Raw genomic sequence first — 15,125 nt, 5'->3', positions numbered from 1 at the left:
CTCTATCACAGTACATGGACATTGTCATTGTAGTGTTTTGGCGATTCAACAGAAATGCTCTCTTCTCTCAAGGAATGTGTTAATCCCTCCTATCCATATTAATTATACTAAATCGGCGACAATTAATATGGATCGGAGGGAGTGTTTATTTATTTATTTTAACCATGATTGTGGGCATATGTTTCCACTGATAGTCTAAATTCAAAACTAGAGTATGTTGTGGTACCAAAACTTGACCAACAAACCCTTTGCACTTGTTACGCCTTGCTGCGCCATGTGGGCAAAGCCAAATGCAGAGAAGATGTTGTGTCCGTTCTTTTAGAATACACATCTATTTGTATTTCAGGATCTTATATATTATTAGTTATGTCGTTAAATACCTAGTTTCTTAGCTAATATGTACTCACATGGAATGTGTAGGCGGTGAATATCGACTTGACCTGCACGACATGCAAATTTAACTATATCCTAATGATTTATTAAGTTCGAATTTGCAAACTTAAGTATGAAAATTTAAATAATGACAAAAAATGTATTAATTTCAGAGGGGGCCTAAATGAATTTCTTTTATTAGATAGTAAGGGCCTGTTCGGTACGTCGCCAGCTCCCAGCTTCCACGAATCCGTAAGCGAAGCTGGCCCGAACGGCCCAGCTCCAGGAAGCTGGCTTCCCAGATCGAACCAGCATCGACGTGCAAAAACTTGGAGTTGCAGTTTTGTCGATCCTAGAAGCTAGATTCCTGGAGTTGGCATTATTTACGATCGAATGCCACCGCGAAGTGCCTCACGTACCGGTTCGTTATGTTTCCCTCCGATCTGGGCCAAGCCCATCCTCTCTCCTCCTATTTCACACCCATCCTACCTGTTGAGCCGACTGGGCTCCAGCCCGCCTAGGCAGGCCGGCCTGCTAGCGTGACGAGAAGCCGAAGTGATCGAGCCGAACAGTTTTCCATCGATCCCGATTCGTGGAAGAAGCTGGCGATCAAAAATAGAAGCTGGATTTGAGGATTTCCTGGAGCCAGGGAGTTGCCGAACAGGAAATTAACACATAAATTAAACGAGCATCCCACACTCGAAAAAGGTACCCCACATGGGCCACCCCCAGTCATTTACGTAGACAAAGTAGAAACATCACCAATTTCTGTACCGGTTCCGAAGAGCTAAGAAAAAGAGGATGTTTTGTTAATGGGAACAACATACTATTTATAGCTATTGTTAGAAAATGGAAATTAGCAATGCAAATGTCGCTTCTCTAACATTTTTAGTCACAAATTATATGCAAGTATGATGAATTTTGCCTCCTATTATAAGAACTAGCTATTTTCAATTAACTTTCTATGTTTAATTTACATTTTTTATCCACTCTTTGAATGCCTAAAGTTGAAGCTAGCCATTCAAACAAGTGCAAAAATAAATAAATAAATAAATAAATAAATATGGAGGCTGCGGTTTGGCTACTCTGTGTTTATGCACAAGCCCGACAACTTCCAAAAAATCATGGAATGCAGTCCATGTGGCTTTTAGCGACTCTTCTAGAGCTACTCTTACAAAAAAAACTGACAACATACTTTACTAGAGAATAACAAAACAATTTGGTTGGCAACCAATTGATAAATAACACTCCATCTGTTTCAAAATATTAGATGCATAGTTTTTTTAAAGTTAAATGTGTCCTATTAACCAAGTTTATTTATATTCAGAAAGATATATTAATATTTGTAACACTAAACAAATAAAATCTAAAGTATGGATCTATGATGGGTGAGATTTGGTGTCATGTACTTCAGATATACTAATATTAAGTTAAATGGATCTATGATGGACGTTGGTATCAAGCTTAGGGACGGTTTGTTGTCTTCCTAGTTTTGTCATGTCGGTCTTTATGTGATTTATATTTTAATCTTTATGATATGAATGAGACACATATCACTATAAAAAGAAATTATAGGCAGCGTATGTATGCTACGCATCTAATAATACCAATTTAATATTGTAAATGTCAATATTTTTCTCTATAATTAAACTTTTCCAACATAGAGAAGTTGTACTAAAGCATTTTGGTGTCGAACCAAATCGTGCTTATGCATTTTTAGGGAACCTAAGCATGTGCTAAACAGATGACATGTGATCTCCAACAAGATTAGGTTTCCATGAGTTGCCCCTCGTTTTCATTCGCTAACCCTAGGAAGCTAGGACGAACTCTTCCCTCTAGACTTCACTGACAATCTTGTGGATTTGCTTCCCCTCTGCCTGCCGCTTGGGCAACCGGAGGCGGGGAAGAAAATCGCGGTACCTCCACTCTGGTTAGTAGTTTAGTTAGGGTTTTCTTAGCCCTCGCAGGCGCGGAGCTCGGCCGTATGGCGACGCTACTTCTTCGCGTTTGTTTTCCGGCTCCGATCCTCCTTGAGTTCGTCCATCGAGCTCCGGTGTAGATTCATGCCATCTCCTTGGGCCGATGAGCGTTTCTTCTATTGTTGTGAGATTTGGTGTCAGGTGCTTCAGATCTATGCAAGGGTTCAACGACGACGACTCCGGCTGCAGGGCGTTGCTTTCTTAGGGGCGCGTGCATGAGGACTTCTCGGCTGCCATCGACAAGGTCAAGCCGGCTCCGGTAGGGGATCAACGGCGACAACGATGCGCCGACGGCTCGTTCTGGCAGCAGCAGTGGTTGTTTGGTGGTCATGGAATTAATCTCGATGTAATTTTTATTATGTTTGAGATGCTTTGTACTTTCGGTAAACTTCAATCGTAGATCTGGATCATTTTGGCAAGAAAAACAAGAGAACCTAAGCTAGTCATGTTTTTTTTTGAAAAATCTTTTTTTTGAGCAACTCTTTTTGAAAAATCTAAGCATATTTTTTTTGAACATAGTACAGACGCAAGACATACGCACACCCTACCCCTATGAGCATCTCTGAAAGACTAAGCCGACATATCATCTTGAAATTTATGAAGTCGCCGTAGACACCTCGTCGTCGACGGGAACACCTCCTCCCACTGAATGCGCATCGCCGAGCACCAGGACTTGAACCCTAGTGGGCTGGAAATACCACAGTCCTCTAACCATCCAACCACAGGTTGGTTCTTAGAAATCTAAGCATATGGTCATGTTAAAAAAGATAGCCTACTGGGCTCTTGAACCCTAGTGGGCTGGGAATATCACAGTCCTCTAACCATCCAACCACAGGTTGGTTCTTAGAAATCTAAGCATATGGTCATGTTAAAAAAGATAGCCTACTGGGCTCTCGGACCTCGCCACTCGTAGTTGGGCCTCAGCTGTGGCCGGAAAAGCCCAAGAGTAGCCGAGGTGGGGCCCACCTACGACGGCGGCCGGGTCTCTCTCGCCCGATCCGTCGCTTGTCCGCAACCGCAAGCGAAGCAATCCATCCTCCTCCTCCTCTCCGGCGGCGAGGGAGCGATCTCCGGCCACCGCCAGGGTTCGGCGCGCCGCCGCCGCCCACGGAAGCCGCGGGGACCCGCACCGGACGCCTCGTATCTCCGGCCGCCTTCTCAAAGGTACGCAGCAGCAGATCTCCCTCCGGCGTCCCCTTGAGGCATCCACTCTTTCTTTGCCGGGCTCTGTTCTGGCCGGCACCGATTGTGATTGTGATTGTGGCGCGCCTTGTTCTGGTCCATGGTCTGGTTCTTGATTCAACAACACGTCATAAGTTCCGTAAATTGATTGATGCGGAGGAAATAGCCCCATGGCGGACGGAGTTGAAAAAGACATCACATTTATGCCCCATGGCGTTCTAAAACGTGGCCTCTTTGGTAGTACTCCCTCCGTCCCAAAATTCTTGTCTTACATTTTTCTAGACACCGATGTATCTAATACTAAAATGTGACTTGATACATCCGTATTTAGACAAATCTAAGACAAGAATTTTGGAACGGAGGGAGTACTCCATTATTCTTTCGGAGTTTGGAGTGGCAAATCATCATTTTCTCCACACAAATTTGATAAGCATCACACCACCAAATCCTCTGTTATGCGATCTCCATTTTCCGTTTCTATTGTGTTTAGGTTACAGTTTTGTTGAGCCAGAACATGAACTCTGCCTTACTTCGTCCGCGGAACACCCGGCTAACGGTGTTTTCGTGTGCTGGGCGTTGTAGGTCTTGAAACATGGTGGCCATGTCAACGCTTGCCGCTGGATCGTTGCCGGGAACTGTGGTCCCCAATGGTCTTCTAACGAGGAGGATTCAAGGTAATGAATTGTTTTAAGAATTTAGGTTGTTTAATGCGCTCTATGGTGATGCATCAATTGCATACTCATATCTTGAGAAAGTTGCTTGGCGTCTTCTTTCAGTTCTAAGTCGATTATTATGGCCACTGAATCTTATGAGACATGTACATGCCAGCCATACAGTTCGAATGGTCAAAACAAATATGACCTGTACTGAAGAAACTTTGTGTCACCTTACAAAGGCTTAGCTCATTTGTTACTTTCCATACTCTGGGGGGTTCAGCTTATGTTGTTAGTGTAAAAGTTTTGACTTGGCTCATCGTCATCCAGTGTGAAATCTTATAAGCATAAACATAAATGATGGCGGTAATTTTGCAATCTTTTGTAACCATGGAAAAGTCCCTGAATCTATCAAGGATTGAACTATTTCTGTGAAGTTTATGTTTTCTGGACACTAACCCTTTTCTTGTCTTTGCAAAGTTCTTGATGTAGCCTGCCTTGACCTTGAGTTACTTTTGTAAATGGTACGGGGCTGACAATGAGTTCACTTATACTCCCTCTGTACCAAAATACTTGTAGTTGGGGGAACTTGTACTAGTTCTCCCCAGCTACAAGTATTTCGGTACAGAGTTCGTACTTGATTTGGTCAATAGATGTTTCCTACGTTCACTCTCCGGACTCCTTTTTGATTTGTTCTTGTTTAGATGATGCACACAGATACATTTTGTGATCATCAAAACAACTCAAAATAGTTGTTCGACTGCAGCACAAATTTTTTAGTGCTGGTATGGAAAACAATTACAGATGTTTCGGGACCATTATATTGAGGCTGTTTTGAAAGTTGAAACCAGTGTATGACTCTCAAACCACTACTTCATGAAGTGATTTCAATGTTTCTGTCTCCCTTAATCATTGTCCTGTATTGGTGGTGATTTCGCTCCTCTGTCAGAAAAAATTCTTTGGTTACCACATTTCGAAAGCTTTTCATGGTCTGCTATTCTGCAGTACCGTGTCACCTTACTACTACCTCTGTTTCTAAATGTAAGACGCTTTGGCAGTTCAAGTTTGAACTGCCAAAACGTCTTACATTTAGGAACAGAGGGTGTATCATTCTTCTTATTGCCTCATTCACAACTTTACAGCCTAGTGATGTTCAGGAAACTTGGTATAACCATTCCAGTACTGAAATCTTGACATCACGCCATTTGCCGTCTCAGCAATTACAATTTCGTAATCACATGAGAACGGTTCCTGAATGCTGCTTTTCCTAGCATGTTTGTAGTATTTATTTCTTCTTATCCCTATGTGCGTCATCTGAAGATGCTTATGGAAGTGTTACGGTTTGCGTAGGTTCACAATTTCAGAGAACTCAAGTTAACTGCATCTCATTTGAACGGGAAGTTTCTACTAAAGCAACACTGAGGGTAAGTCACAAATATTCAATGGATCCATGTCTATTTTTATCAACCTATATGTAAAATTGAGTGTTCAACGTTGAGAGTTTATCATTCAAATTTGATTATTTCTTATTAGATTGTTGATATTGAATTTAGGAGTATCTATTGTATTTTCATGTCCAAAATGGGAAGTTGGGAGCAGAACAGGTCGTGAGCTTGACATGCTTCATAACTTGTACACTTCTTCGGTTCTACCTCGTAACTTTAGTGCTCAATAAAATACTAATGTACTATATCTGGTCGCGATGATGCTTGCGTTCAATTGTGAATGTGTCCAAATGAAGAAGGGAAAGGGCCAGCTTGGTAAATTGATCATGGCCTGTTTCACTATCAGATCCTTTATTTGACTGTTTGTTCTTGTGGCAACTCTGTTTGCTTCAGAGTGTAAAATGCAGTGCTCAAACCCAAAGTGTTCAGCGCAAATCTTCAACCGCGACTGTCAAACGATCTGACCCCAAAGGTGGTTTTTTCTTTTCTGTTCTGTTCTGTTCTCACACTGCATGAAATTGAAATCTTGGTTCTCATCGGAGCGGACAATCACCCGACTTGGATTGCTTAATTTTGCTTCTGGTTTCAGGAAAGGTTCAAGGACCTAAGCTGGACGATGGAAGCGGCGGGTTCCCTCCGTTCCGGTTCGGCAAAGGAGGAGGCGGAGGTGGAGGGGGTGGCGGCGGCAGCAGCTACTTTGGCGGGTTCCTCCTCTTCACCATCGTGCTGCTCCTGGATTACCTCAAGGAGTTTGAGAAGTACCTGCTTGCTCGAAAGCACCGCGCCGGAGATGATGATGATGCGGGCTACGACACGAGCAGTGGGATGCTAGGGCAATCGTCATGATGAGTCTTGGTAGCAGTAGGCGTCTCTAGCTACTAGAAGTGCATCAGTCAGTTAACTGGCTTTGGTTATGTTACATATTCTTGTCTTGGAAAATTCATGCCTATGCGAAGCTCAAAATTATTTATAGGATTGTGTGTGGTGAGATGCTTAAACTTGATGCCATCTGGCTGTTGTGCCAAAATATGAAGAAATTCCATATATGCACAACCAATGTTTTGCTACAAGAATTTCCATGTCTGGATATTACCGTCGAGTGGCTATCGAAGATCGTGCGCATTATTTCTTCCCTCTTACGGTTGTGTTTGGCATTGCGATGGATTCTTGTAATCCTGTTTGTTCCTATTTTAGTTTTGTGGGGGTTGCTTTTGTCTACTTCTATGCCTAATTTTTCACATCAAATTGTCAAATAATTATTAGGAGAACATTTTGTTCCTATTTTAGTTTTGTTGGGGTTGCTTTTGCCTACTTTTATGCCTTATTTTTCACATCAAACTATGAAATATAAGCATTAGGATAAGATTTTTCTAATTCAGTGGCCGACCACGCACCTTCCACTTAATAATTGATTGATGATGTTGTCCAACAGAAAAGGGAAAATGGTAGGTAACCAAGCTTCTTTGCTGTTGCAGAACATACCAAAAGAGAATGAATAATGGAGGGACAGCCAAGCAAACAACAACAAAAAAACAAACAAAGGTGGAAGTATCATTTTGTTTTTCCTGTGTCAACCAATTTTCGACAGGGTGGATTTTTTTGTCAGGGGAACACATTATTCCGAACGGGAGATCATCGGTATATGCGCCATTCATATCTTCTTTCTAATGCTATATCTATGATTCAAGTTTCAAACTCTTCATTCACTGGATGTAGTCGTCGTTGTAGGTGTCGCTCATCACCGACACGAACCGCTCGAGCCACGGCAGCTGGTGGAGGTCCTTCATGGTGTCGACGATGTACGAGTCCGCCGCGCAGCGGGGCGGCGACGACTGCTGGCTCAGGTGGTGGTTGTCGCCGCTCAGGCTGAAGCCCCCCGCCAGGAACCGCTGGATGAGCGCCAGCTGCGCCCGCTCCTGCTCCGAGTAGCCGTCCGCTGCCGTGGGCATGCAGTCGAACGTGTCCCACGCCCAGATCTCAGACGCCTGGCAGGACTGCGCCGCCGAGGGCTCGGCGTTGTCTTCGTCCCAGAAGACGCATTGACATGCCTGCACGCCGTTGTTGTACTCGGCGCCACAGGAGTAGCAGAACTCATGGCCACACCTGCAGAAAATGGCAAAGGGCCTTCATTAGCCTGGATACAAGAATCGCACGAAAACGCACACATGAATGAATGAATGGATCTTCAATACTAAATGAGAGACTGCCCAGTAGTCTGCACTAAGTAGGAATATTATTCTGTTCACAGGCCATCAATTACTAGCCTTTTTAAATAATGTTCTAGAGATTCACTATTTTTAAGCTTTTGTCAAAATCTCATGCATCTCAGGGAATCTGAGGGTTAACAAGAAACGACGAGAAGGCTTTACTACACGACAAATTCAAGCTACGAATATCTGGAAAATGCAGGGAACAGACATGCAAAGCATACCAGCAAGTCATGTGGAAGCAGCCCTGCGTGAGTTCGATCATCCGTCGGCACCTCTGACAACGCCTCCAACTATTGTTTTGTGCTAGCCGATGCAAAGATAAGTCTCCTGCGCCTCTTTCCTCGACAGGCAGGCTCTGGTACTCGTCACACCCCATCATGATGTGCCAAGGCACTCCACAGTTGATACAGATATCTCCGTGGCATTCCGGGCACTCGATGCAATTGAGATCCGACTGACTGGACGAGCTTGCCCTAGAGAAGTGCTGACTGAGGTCTAACGAAACCGAACAGTTTGGATAGGGGCAATAGAACCCCTCCATGTCATAGGTGCTGCCAGCCACCGCGAAAGCGCTCTCCAGGGACTCGTAGCTGCCAACCGGAAGGAATGATTTACACTCGCCAGCAGAAATATGATATTTACACCTTAACTGTGGGCATCTAATAGGCAGCTTCGAGGCATGCAGCCTGTCTTCGACATACACAATCAAGCAACTGTAGCAAAATTTGTGGGAACAGCCCACCTTGATCATATGAGAACCTCGTCTTTCCTCGCAGCATAGCGGGCAGGTGGCAACCTCATAGGGAGATACATACACGATGCCTATTGCTTCTTTGGCCAACTTCAACGGCCTCTCAAGTTCAAAGCTAGGAAGCAATATTAGATCAAAGTCCTCCAACTTCTCAACCAGTTCAAGAATCCTGTGTCCTAAAGCTACCAAAAGCTGGTCTTCAAGAATTTCAGCTTCTGCAATCTGCCACAGAAAAATAAAGAAAACAAAGACTTGTTCAGTTGACTTAATCCAAAAATTCTATAGCACTGAAGTTCACACAAGAAAGTTAATTAATTGAGAAAAAAAGCACATCAGACTGGCAAGTATTCTATAGCTTCTACATGGAATACCTTAAATAGGGCGCTGCATGCACACTCACTGCATATTCACATTTCACCATTCTGTTCCTCTTATTTTAATTCTAACAACATTTTTCTGTAACAACTACGGCTTTGTATAAATCAGCCATGAGGCCAATAGGTCAGAATTAGCTTATGGTTATCCAGATTTAGCAGTCAAGATTGTGAATTTTCCAAGATGAAATGCACCGTCCTGTGAATACACCTCAAGAAAGCAACAGCAACACTCAATTTGATTAAACTGAAGAGACTGTTGATTTTTTATTTTTATTTTGGCAAACACAAAGTCTGACTGAAAAATCATCAGTCAGCGAGCTGACTGAAACTAATATCTTTAGTGTATCCAGTGATATGAGCCAGTATAGAACATCTACTGCAAAAACCAGAAACTCTTGCCTGGAAGTATAGCTTCTCCGAATTAGTGAAGGCGAAGATCTTGCGTATGCCCTTCTGCAATGCCACCAACAGGCCATCCATGAGCGCCAAGTGCTCAGCCACCAGCTCATCCACATAGAAATCCAGCTTCTTCTGCACCCTATGAAGAGGCACCCCAGGTGTCCGCTCCATCACCACGCCGATCCCGGACAGCTTCTTCCCATCAGTGTCCGAGCTCGACACGCCCTTGAAGAAGAGCCGCACTGAAGTCTCGTCGAGCTCCGCTTCGGAGACGCCGGCCGTGAAGGACTCCTCCGTGCCCTCCCACTCCTCCTCGTCCCCACAGCAGCTCCTGAAGTCGTCGTCGCCTCTCGAGTTGGCGGCGACGTCCTCGGCGCTCGGATTGCCAGCGGAGCCGTCGCCGGCATCATACAGCCTCTCCTCCATCCTCAAACCCAATCCAGTCAAAATGACCTCCCCTCTTAAAAATCAGCTAAAAAATCATTTCAGCCCCAGTTACAGCAATCCTCATCCAATCTGCTCCGACGGCTACCCCCACAAGGCTGGGAATCAGAAACAGCGCGAGATTCTGGCTCAGAAGTTGACGGAGAAGATGGCCAGGAAGCACCAGGCGGAGCTCCACAGCGCGAATTCCACCGCGGCGATGGCGAAATTGGCCGGGACCGCCACCAAATTCACCCAGACGTCGGAGCCCTCCACAAATCTCCAGCTGCTCATACGCGGCGCTCGATGATTCGGCCCCAAGAATCACCCGCCACGGGCTCCAGCCGCCGAATCTGCAAGACAAAAATCACCAGAATTAGACAGAAGCTCCGCGCAACGAATCGCTGAAAGCCCCACAGAGATGCCACGAATCGGCCGTCGATTCCGCAGAAACCCGGCCTGTCAGATCTAGAAAAGTTGTGGCATTCCGTCAAGGAAAGAAATTCCGGCAGCTCGAAATTCAGAGCGGGCAAAGAAAATCGCAGGACGCGCACCCCCTTTCCCGTGCACCGAGCAAAACCGCGGAGTTTGCAAGGAGGGGGCCGGGGACGAACCACGGATTTCGCTCCCGGCGCGCGGCAACCGAGGAAGAACGAACGAGCAGCCCTCCGGATTTCAGCTCGGAGGGGAGCACGGGGAGTGAGCGGAATTACCTGGCACAGGAGGATGCGGGGGTCACATGGAGTGCGGGATCATCGGGGGCGCCGGGAGGGGGTGGCCGCGGCGGGCAATGGGGACAAAGACGGGAGCTTTTCCGCCAGCGGTGGCTTCCGTGAGGCAGCGGAGGAAGAATTGATTCTTGGGGGGCAGAGGGATAGAAGGGGAGGTGGAGTGCAGTTAAAGCAAGAACCCTAATAATTCCGTCTCCTGCGGCCGCTGGAAATGATTTCCTTCTATTTCATTATTTTCTTTTTTTTTATTTCAGCTTTGAGAGGCTACATTTGCGGTGTGATCCCTACGGATGCGAGTAATGCGGCTCCGTTCATCAGAGGGCTGGTGTAGAGTCGCTCATGTTGTTCTCTGCGTCTACCGAGCTAAACGAAGCTTGGGAGGCCTAATTAGTAAGGTTTAGTGACAAGCTTCACGGCCGTCCGGGCGATATTGCCGGGTCATCAAGATGATTTACGAGTGTGGTGTATGGGGTTGGTGGAGCAAAAGGGTGCAATGGTGTGCCAGCAGACGAGGACGTGGGAGAATGATCCAGGCGATGGAGTAGGAAGGGGCCATGGTGGAGTCGGAGGGCGAGGCACAACGTCGAGCCGACGGATGCGGTGCATGATGCAGTTATGGTGGTATGTGGGTGATTCCTGGTGCCTCCTATGCCTATGTCTATCGGGTTCACGCCCCCTAATGTGCATAGGTATGACGAACGATGCACAGAATGTGATTGGAGAATTCGAGGATAGAAAGGTGAAATGAGAAATAAACTATTTACTACTTGTCTAGGGAGCCTTTGCTTCTTATAAAAGTCTTGGATGATAAACACTGATGTAAACTCCTTTATCCTCCGTTAGATTAATAGAGAAAAAATCGCTTATTATGTGGTTAGTCCTTTGGTGGGTCGGAGGCTATGGAAGCTCTGCCAAACCTTTTGAAGAAATTATGAACCGTCTTGAAGCAAAGAAAGGCGGGGGCTCTAGATTCAGTGCCAAGTTTAGTCATGTGTATGGAAGTGAGTGAGTGAGGACAGGATGCCTAGTGTTAGAAATGAGTTATTGACCGTTGAATAAAGCCTAGCTAACCTTGGGAGTTGAAATTTCATTACTTTCAGCCTTTGTACCCATTTCTATTCGCTTGGAGGAAAATTTGGTTTGTTGGTAAAGATTTGGAGCTTAATTTTGACATCCTTAGCGTATACAGTTAGTTTAAACGGTGTTTTGAACCATTTTTCAGACCACATGATGGATGGTTCTAGGTTTGTCTACGAGTTAGATTGCTCCACTAAGCCCTATGTGACAAGATGAATATGCATCTAGCCAACCCATTCACAACAACAAAATCATGGAACATAAAACTCAATAGTATAACCAAATCATAACCTTTGTCCGATAGCACAATTAGTCAATTGCATGCTCAACAAAAATATAGTTTTAAAGCTGAATGCCCTAGAGAGAAGGGATTCTAAATATCAATTTTGCGTAAACTTGTCAGATCTAGAACAAAGTTGGAGCATTCAATCAAGGCAACAAGTTCAAATTGCTCAAAATTCACTTTAAGAAAAAGTCGCCAATGAGCAACAAGTTTCTTTTGAGTAGTCAAAGCTATCCCCATAAAACTAAGGAATATGGTTTCAACCCGGACTACCTTACCATCACACCAATGTAGTTATTTCTATAAAACCGGCATGATGTCCGCAACTTTAGCATGCTCCCTCTTACCTCTCCTTTTCACATGAGAGGTAAAAGTACATAATAGATCCGAGCTGTTGATTTGATTAAGCAGTGGTCTGATTAACTCTTACCTTCTTACCTCCCATGTGAAAAGAGGGGGTAAGAGGGAGCATGTTCAAATTAATCTTGTTATAAACATGGTATATAGGCATGTGCTCATATATTTTTAATTTGTTTTTGATACCTACCAGGTCCAAGTGTTGGTGAACTAACGACATCGATAGTTCCTGGTGCCTCCTATGCCCGCATCTATCACCATTATTCTCATGAGAAAACCCCTTGTATGTTCTTGGAACTCCTTTGTTTGGTCATGCGCTATGAGCACTTGGACATTCCTTTAAATAGACTATGTATTTCCTTTGGCCATCTTTAGAAAGAACTAAATTGTTGTAATGAACTATATATCAAGATCAAAGATGCACCTAGCTAATACCTTCATCATTACAAAATTCATGGAGAAACCAGATCCAATAGTTGTCATTCCGCTCGTCACTTAGAGAGAAAGGAGTGCACTAAGTAGAGCCAACACCGTCGAGTAATGCAAGGAAAATAACCTGGCGACACCTTTCCAATATGCAATATAGATGGAGAAATTTGGACGACGTAGTAAAATCTCTATATTTTTCTATTGCACGCTCGCACCATTTTAGTTGGTCTCTGCTCGAGGAAAAAAGCATGACACGACACCCCTTGTCAGAATTCAGAGCAGATACGATGTGAAAATCATCTAGATTGATATTTAAAGTTAGGGTAGATGTAGCAATTGGTTGACTGAATTGATTGCAGATTAATTAGTGATTGTGATGACTGAATGAATGAAAGCAAAAAAGTTAATAGTGTTGCAGTTTAGGGCCCACCGCGGCTCTTGAGCCATGGGAATGAGGCCCTATTCCATGCACGTCTCTAAATGGTCATGTACGTGTCCGCGTTGCCACATGAATGAATGCGCCAGTTTGGGCGTGGTATCACAACCACTCCTAGCTCCATTGACGAACAAATAAAACCCAAAATGTACATACATATGTCTCTCTATCTTTCTTTGGAGCATGCATCACACAGTTAAATTGTGGAGCAACGGATCAACTTTTGATTCCTCGAAAACTCGGCCTGACAGATCTAGAAAAGTAGGAGCATTTGGTCAAGGCAACAAAATCCAGTAGTTCACAATTCAGAGTAGGCAAAAAAATCGCAGGCGTCAAGGGGGATGCGCCCCCCTTTCCGCGCACCGAACAAAACTGCAGAATTTGTAAGGAGGAAGCCAGGGATGAACCACGTATTTCACTCCCGGCACGCGGAAATCGAGGAAGAACAAACAGCCTTCCGGATTTCAGCTCGGAGGGGAGCACGAGGAGTGAGTGGAATCACTTGGCAAAGGAGGCGAGGGGTCACTTGGAGTGCGGGATCATCGGGGGGCGTCGAGAGGGAGTGGCCACGACGGGCAATGGGGATAAAGGCCGAAGCTTTTTTTTCGCGATGGCTTCCATGAGGCAGTGGAGGAAGAATTGATTCTAGGGGAGAGAGAATGGGGAGGGGGTGGTGGAGTGCAGTTAAAGCAAGAACCCTAATAATTTCGTCTGCTGCAGCCGCGTGGAAATAATGGCTTTCATTTTTATTTCTCATTTCTTCTCTGATATGCTACATTTGCAGTGTTGTCCCTGTGGAAGAGAGAAATGTGGCTCTATCCATCGGAGGACTCCAATAGGCTCACCGATGTTTTTCTCTCCATCCACCCAACTGAAGGAAACTCAATCTCTACAGCAAGTAAGATGTAGTGCTAGGCTTTACAACCGTCTACATTGTATTATCGGGTCATCGAGATGGTTTGAGAGTGTGGCGTGCGGGGTTGGTGGAGCAAAAGGGTGCAATAGTGTGCCAGTGGATGAGGCGGTAGGAGAATGGTCGAGATGATGGAGTGGGAGGGCGCCATGGTGGAGTAGGAGGGCGAGGCGCGGCGTCAAACCGATGGAGGTGGTGCATGGTGTAGCTATGACGACATGTTTGTGATTCCTGTTGCCTTCTGTGCCTATGTCTAACGGATTCATGTCCCCAATGTGCATAGGCACAACGAACGACACATGAAATATGATTGGACAACTCAAAGATAAAATGGTTAAATGAGAAATAAGCAATTCACCACTAGTGTGTATGTGCGGGGGAGGGGGTGCTCCTTATAAAAGCCCTGGATTGTAGGCACTGACGTGGAGTCATTTATCCTCTGGTAGTTCAGCGGAAAAAAATCTCTTGTTATGTGGTTAGTCCTCTGGTGGGTCGGAGGCTATGGGAGCTTTGTCAAACCTTTGAACAAATTATGAATCGACTTAAAGCAAAGAAAGGTGGGGGCTTTAGATTCAATAGTCATGTGTATGAAACTGAGTGAGTGGGGCCAGACCCAGTATTAGAAATGAGTCATTGGTCGTTGAGTATAGCCTAGCTAACCTTGGGAGTTGAAATTTCGTCACTTTCAGTCTTTGTTTCCATTTCTATTCACTTGGAGAAAAACAAAAGGTTGGTTTGTTGCTAGTGATTTGGACCTTAATTTTGCTATGGGGTTTAAATGATGTTTTGAACCACTTTTCAGACCACACAATGGATGGTCTTAGGTTTTTCTAGGAGTTAAATTACTCCGCCGAGCCTTCTGTGGAAAGTAGAATATGCATCTAGCCAACCCATTCACGACTACAAAATAATGGAAAATAAAACTCAATAGTTATAACCAAATTAGAAGCTTTCTTCGATAGCACAATTAGTCAATTGCATGCTTCATATTAAAGCAAGAACCCTAATAATTTTGTTTCCTACAGCTGCGTGGAACTAATTGATTCAATTACTTTTTTCTTTATCATTTCCCTTTTCATTAGCCACATTTGCACTGTGGTCTCTATGG

At 44.7% G+C, this 15,125-nt stretch overlaps 2 protein-coding genes across 2 annotated transcripts; one reads left to right on the top strand and one right to left on the bottom strand.

The window, feature by feature from the left end:
* Positions 1 to 3,259: 3,259 nt before the first annotated feature.
* On the top strand, positions 3,260 to 6,675 carry LOC123110133 (protein FERTILITY RESTORER RF2, mitochondrial). The gene is made up of 5 exons (XM_044530582.1): positions 3,260 to 3,515; positions 4,116 to 4,207; positions 5,537 to 5,610; positions 6,025 to 6,103; positions 6,221 to 6,675. The coding sequence occupies exons 2-5, from the start codon at positions 4,126 to 4,128 to the stop codon at positions 6,475 to 6,477; spliced, it is 492 nt and encodes a 163-aa protein (XP_044386517.1). The 5' UTR covers positions 3,260 to 3,515; positions 4,116 to 4,125; the 3' UTR covers positions 6,478 to 6,675.
* Positions 6,676 to 7,162: 487 nt separating this feature from the next.
* Positions 7,163 to 10,733, bottom strand: LOC123110131 (ATP-dependent RNA helicase DEAH12, chloroplastic). Its single transcript, XM_044530579.1, has 4 exons — positions 10,505 to 10,733; positions 9,369 to 10,144; positions 8,063 to 8,814; positions 7,163 to 7,734 (listed from the first exon to the last, which is right to left on the bottom strand). Exons 2-4 carry the CDS (start codon positions 9,792 to 9,794, stop codon positions 7,335 to 7,337), a joined length of 1,578 nt encoding a protein of 525 aa, XP_044386514.1. The 5' UTR covers positions 9,795 to 10,144; positions 10,505 to 10,733; the 3' UTR covers positions 7,163 to 7,334.
* Positions 10,734 to 15,125: the final 4,392 nt, after the last annotated feature.

This window comes from Triticum aestivum, chromosome 5B, assembly GCF_018294505.1.
Source record: "Triticum aestivum cultivar Chinese Spring chromosome 5B, IWGSC CS RefSeq v2.1, whole genome shotgun sequence".
NCBI classification, from domain to species: Eukaryota; Viridiplantae; Streptophyta; class Magnoliopsida; order Poales; family Poaceae; genus Triticum; species Triticum aestivum.
The sequence above is the reverse complement of the archived record's forward strand: the minus strand, read 5'-3'. Positions and strand labels throughout refer to the sequence as shown.

What these genes read in the sequence shown, in the direction of transcription:
- LOC123110133 (XM_044530582.1), top strand. Translation starts at nt 4,126, where the DNA reads ATGGTGGCCATGTCAACGCTTGCCGCTGGATCGTTGCCGGGAACTGTG. An exon ending in CTACTAAAGCAACACTGAGG is followed by an intron (nt 5,611 to 6,024) that starts GTAAGTCACAAA and finishes TGTTTGCTTCAG; the next exon opens with AGTGTAAAATGCAGTGCTCA. An exon ending in CAAACGATCTGACCCCAAAG is followed by an intron (nt 6,104 to 6,220) that starts GTGGTTTTTTCT and finishes TTCTGGTTTCAG; the next exon opens with GAAAGGTTCAAGGACCTAAG.
- LOC123110131 (XM_044530579.1), bottom strand. Translation starts at nt 9,794, where the DNA reads ATGGAGGAGAGGCTGTATGATGCCGGCGACGGCTCCGCTGGCAATCCG. An exon ending in CGGAGAAGCTATACTTCCAG is followed by an intron (nt 8,815 to 9,368) that starts GCAAGAGTTTCT and finishes TTTCTGTGGCAG; the next exon opens with ATTGCAGAAGCTGAAATTCT. An exon ending in TGCTTCCACATGACTTGCTG is followed by an intron (nt 7,735 to 8,062) that starts GTATGCTTTGCA and finishes CATTTTCTGCAG; the next exon opens with GTGTGGCCATGAGTTCTGCT.